Raw genomic sequence first — 1,038 nt, forward strand, 5'->3', positions numbered from 1 at the left:
CAGAGGACGGAAGTCGTGGGTGAGCTGGCCAGCTGTGGGGACCGTGTGGGCCGTGGAAGGCGGGGGCCAGGGGGTGCTAGGCGCTGCAGGGGGATCCGGACCAGCCTGGCCACCTTGCTCCCAGGCACGCAGAACTACAGTGGCCAGAGCGTGTTCAGCGTGGTCCCGGTCGAGGGCGTCATGGAGCCCGGCAAGGCTCAGGACTTCACTGTGACCTTCAGCCCAGACCACGAGAGCCTATACTTCTCTGACCGGCTGCAGGTCGTGCTCTTTGAAAAGGCAGGACTCCGACCCAGCCTGGACCCCTCCTCCCCACCCGCATGTCCACTTGTCCAAGCCCTTTGGCTGCCTGAGCGGCCCCACATTGGAGCTTGGTGCCTGGGGGGGCTCCACATCAGGCTGGGGGTCATCAGGTGGAGAGACCAATGTCTGGGGTCCCACAGGCCCACATCACAGCCCCGCCCCCTCCCAGAGCCCCACATGCAGGGTTGCAAACCTCTGTGCTCCTGCCCCCAGAAAGTGTCCCACCACATCCTCCTGAAGGGCGCGGCCCGCGAGCACATGATGTTCGTGGAGGGCGGAGACCCCCTGGACGTGCCCGTGGAGTCCCTGACCGTGATCCCTGCCTTTGACCTGGAGCACAGAGAGGGTGAGCCCTCTGAGGGCAGAGAGCCCCGAGGTGGGCAAGGTGGCAGAAGAGGACACATGACCTTTGGAGTCTGCAGGGAGGGCAGGCATTCCTGGCCCATCCACCACAGGTGGGGGCAGGGCTAGTGGGCCAGCCCTGCTCAGAGGATCCCTGCCTGACCCTGGGCACCCCCGCACTCCCTCCGTGGTACCCCCACCCCCAAGACCCCCACCAGGCCCTCCCTCTCCAGAAGCTGAGGAGCTAAAGCCCATCCTGGTGACCCTGGACTACGCCCAGCTGGACCCAGACACACAGGCCCCACCTGCCACCCGAGAACTGCAGGTGGGCTGCATCCGTACTACCCAGCTGTCCGCAAAGAAGGTGACCACAGCACTGCCCTGGCCTCCCTA

The 1,038-nt window shown here is 65.7% G+C and overlaps 1 protein-coding gene across 1 annotated transcript in view; it reads left to right on the top strand.

Annotated features, from left to right (window-relative positions):
- Nucleotides 1–6: 6 nt before the first annotated feature.
- LOC104996087 (uncharacterized protein C1orf222-like) overlaps nucleotides 7–1,038 on the top strand; it is a 1,814-nt gene continuing 782 nt past the window's right edge. The window contains exons 1-3 of the mRNA XM_010850217.1: nucleotides 7–19; nucleotides 125–649; nucleotides 879–1,009. Of these exons, the coding sequence (XP_010848519.1) occupies nucleotides 181–649; nucleotides 879–1,009 (600 nt within the window). The 5' untranslated portion in view covers nucleotides 7–19; nucleotides 125–180. The remainder of the gene's footprint in view (nucleotides 20–124; nucleotides 650–878; nucleotides 1,010–1,038) is intronic.

The sequence above is a fragment of the Bison bison genome, unplaced genomic scaffold (genome assembly GCF_000754665.1).
Source record: "Bison bison bison isolate TAMUID 2011002044 unplaced genomic scaffold, Bison_UMD1.0 scf7180017864289, whole genome shotgun sequence".
In the NCBI taxonomy this organism is placed as follows: domain Eukaryota; kingdom Metazoa; phylum Chordata; class Mammalia; order Artiodactyla; family Bovidae; genus Bison; species Bison bison.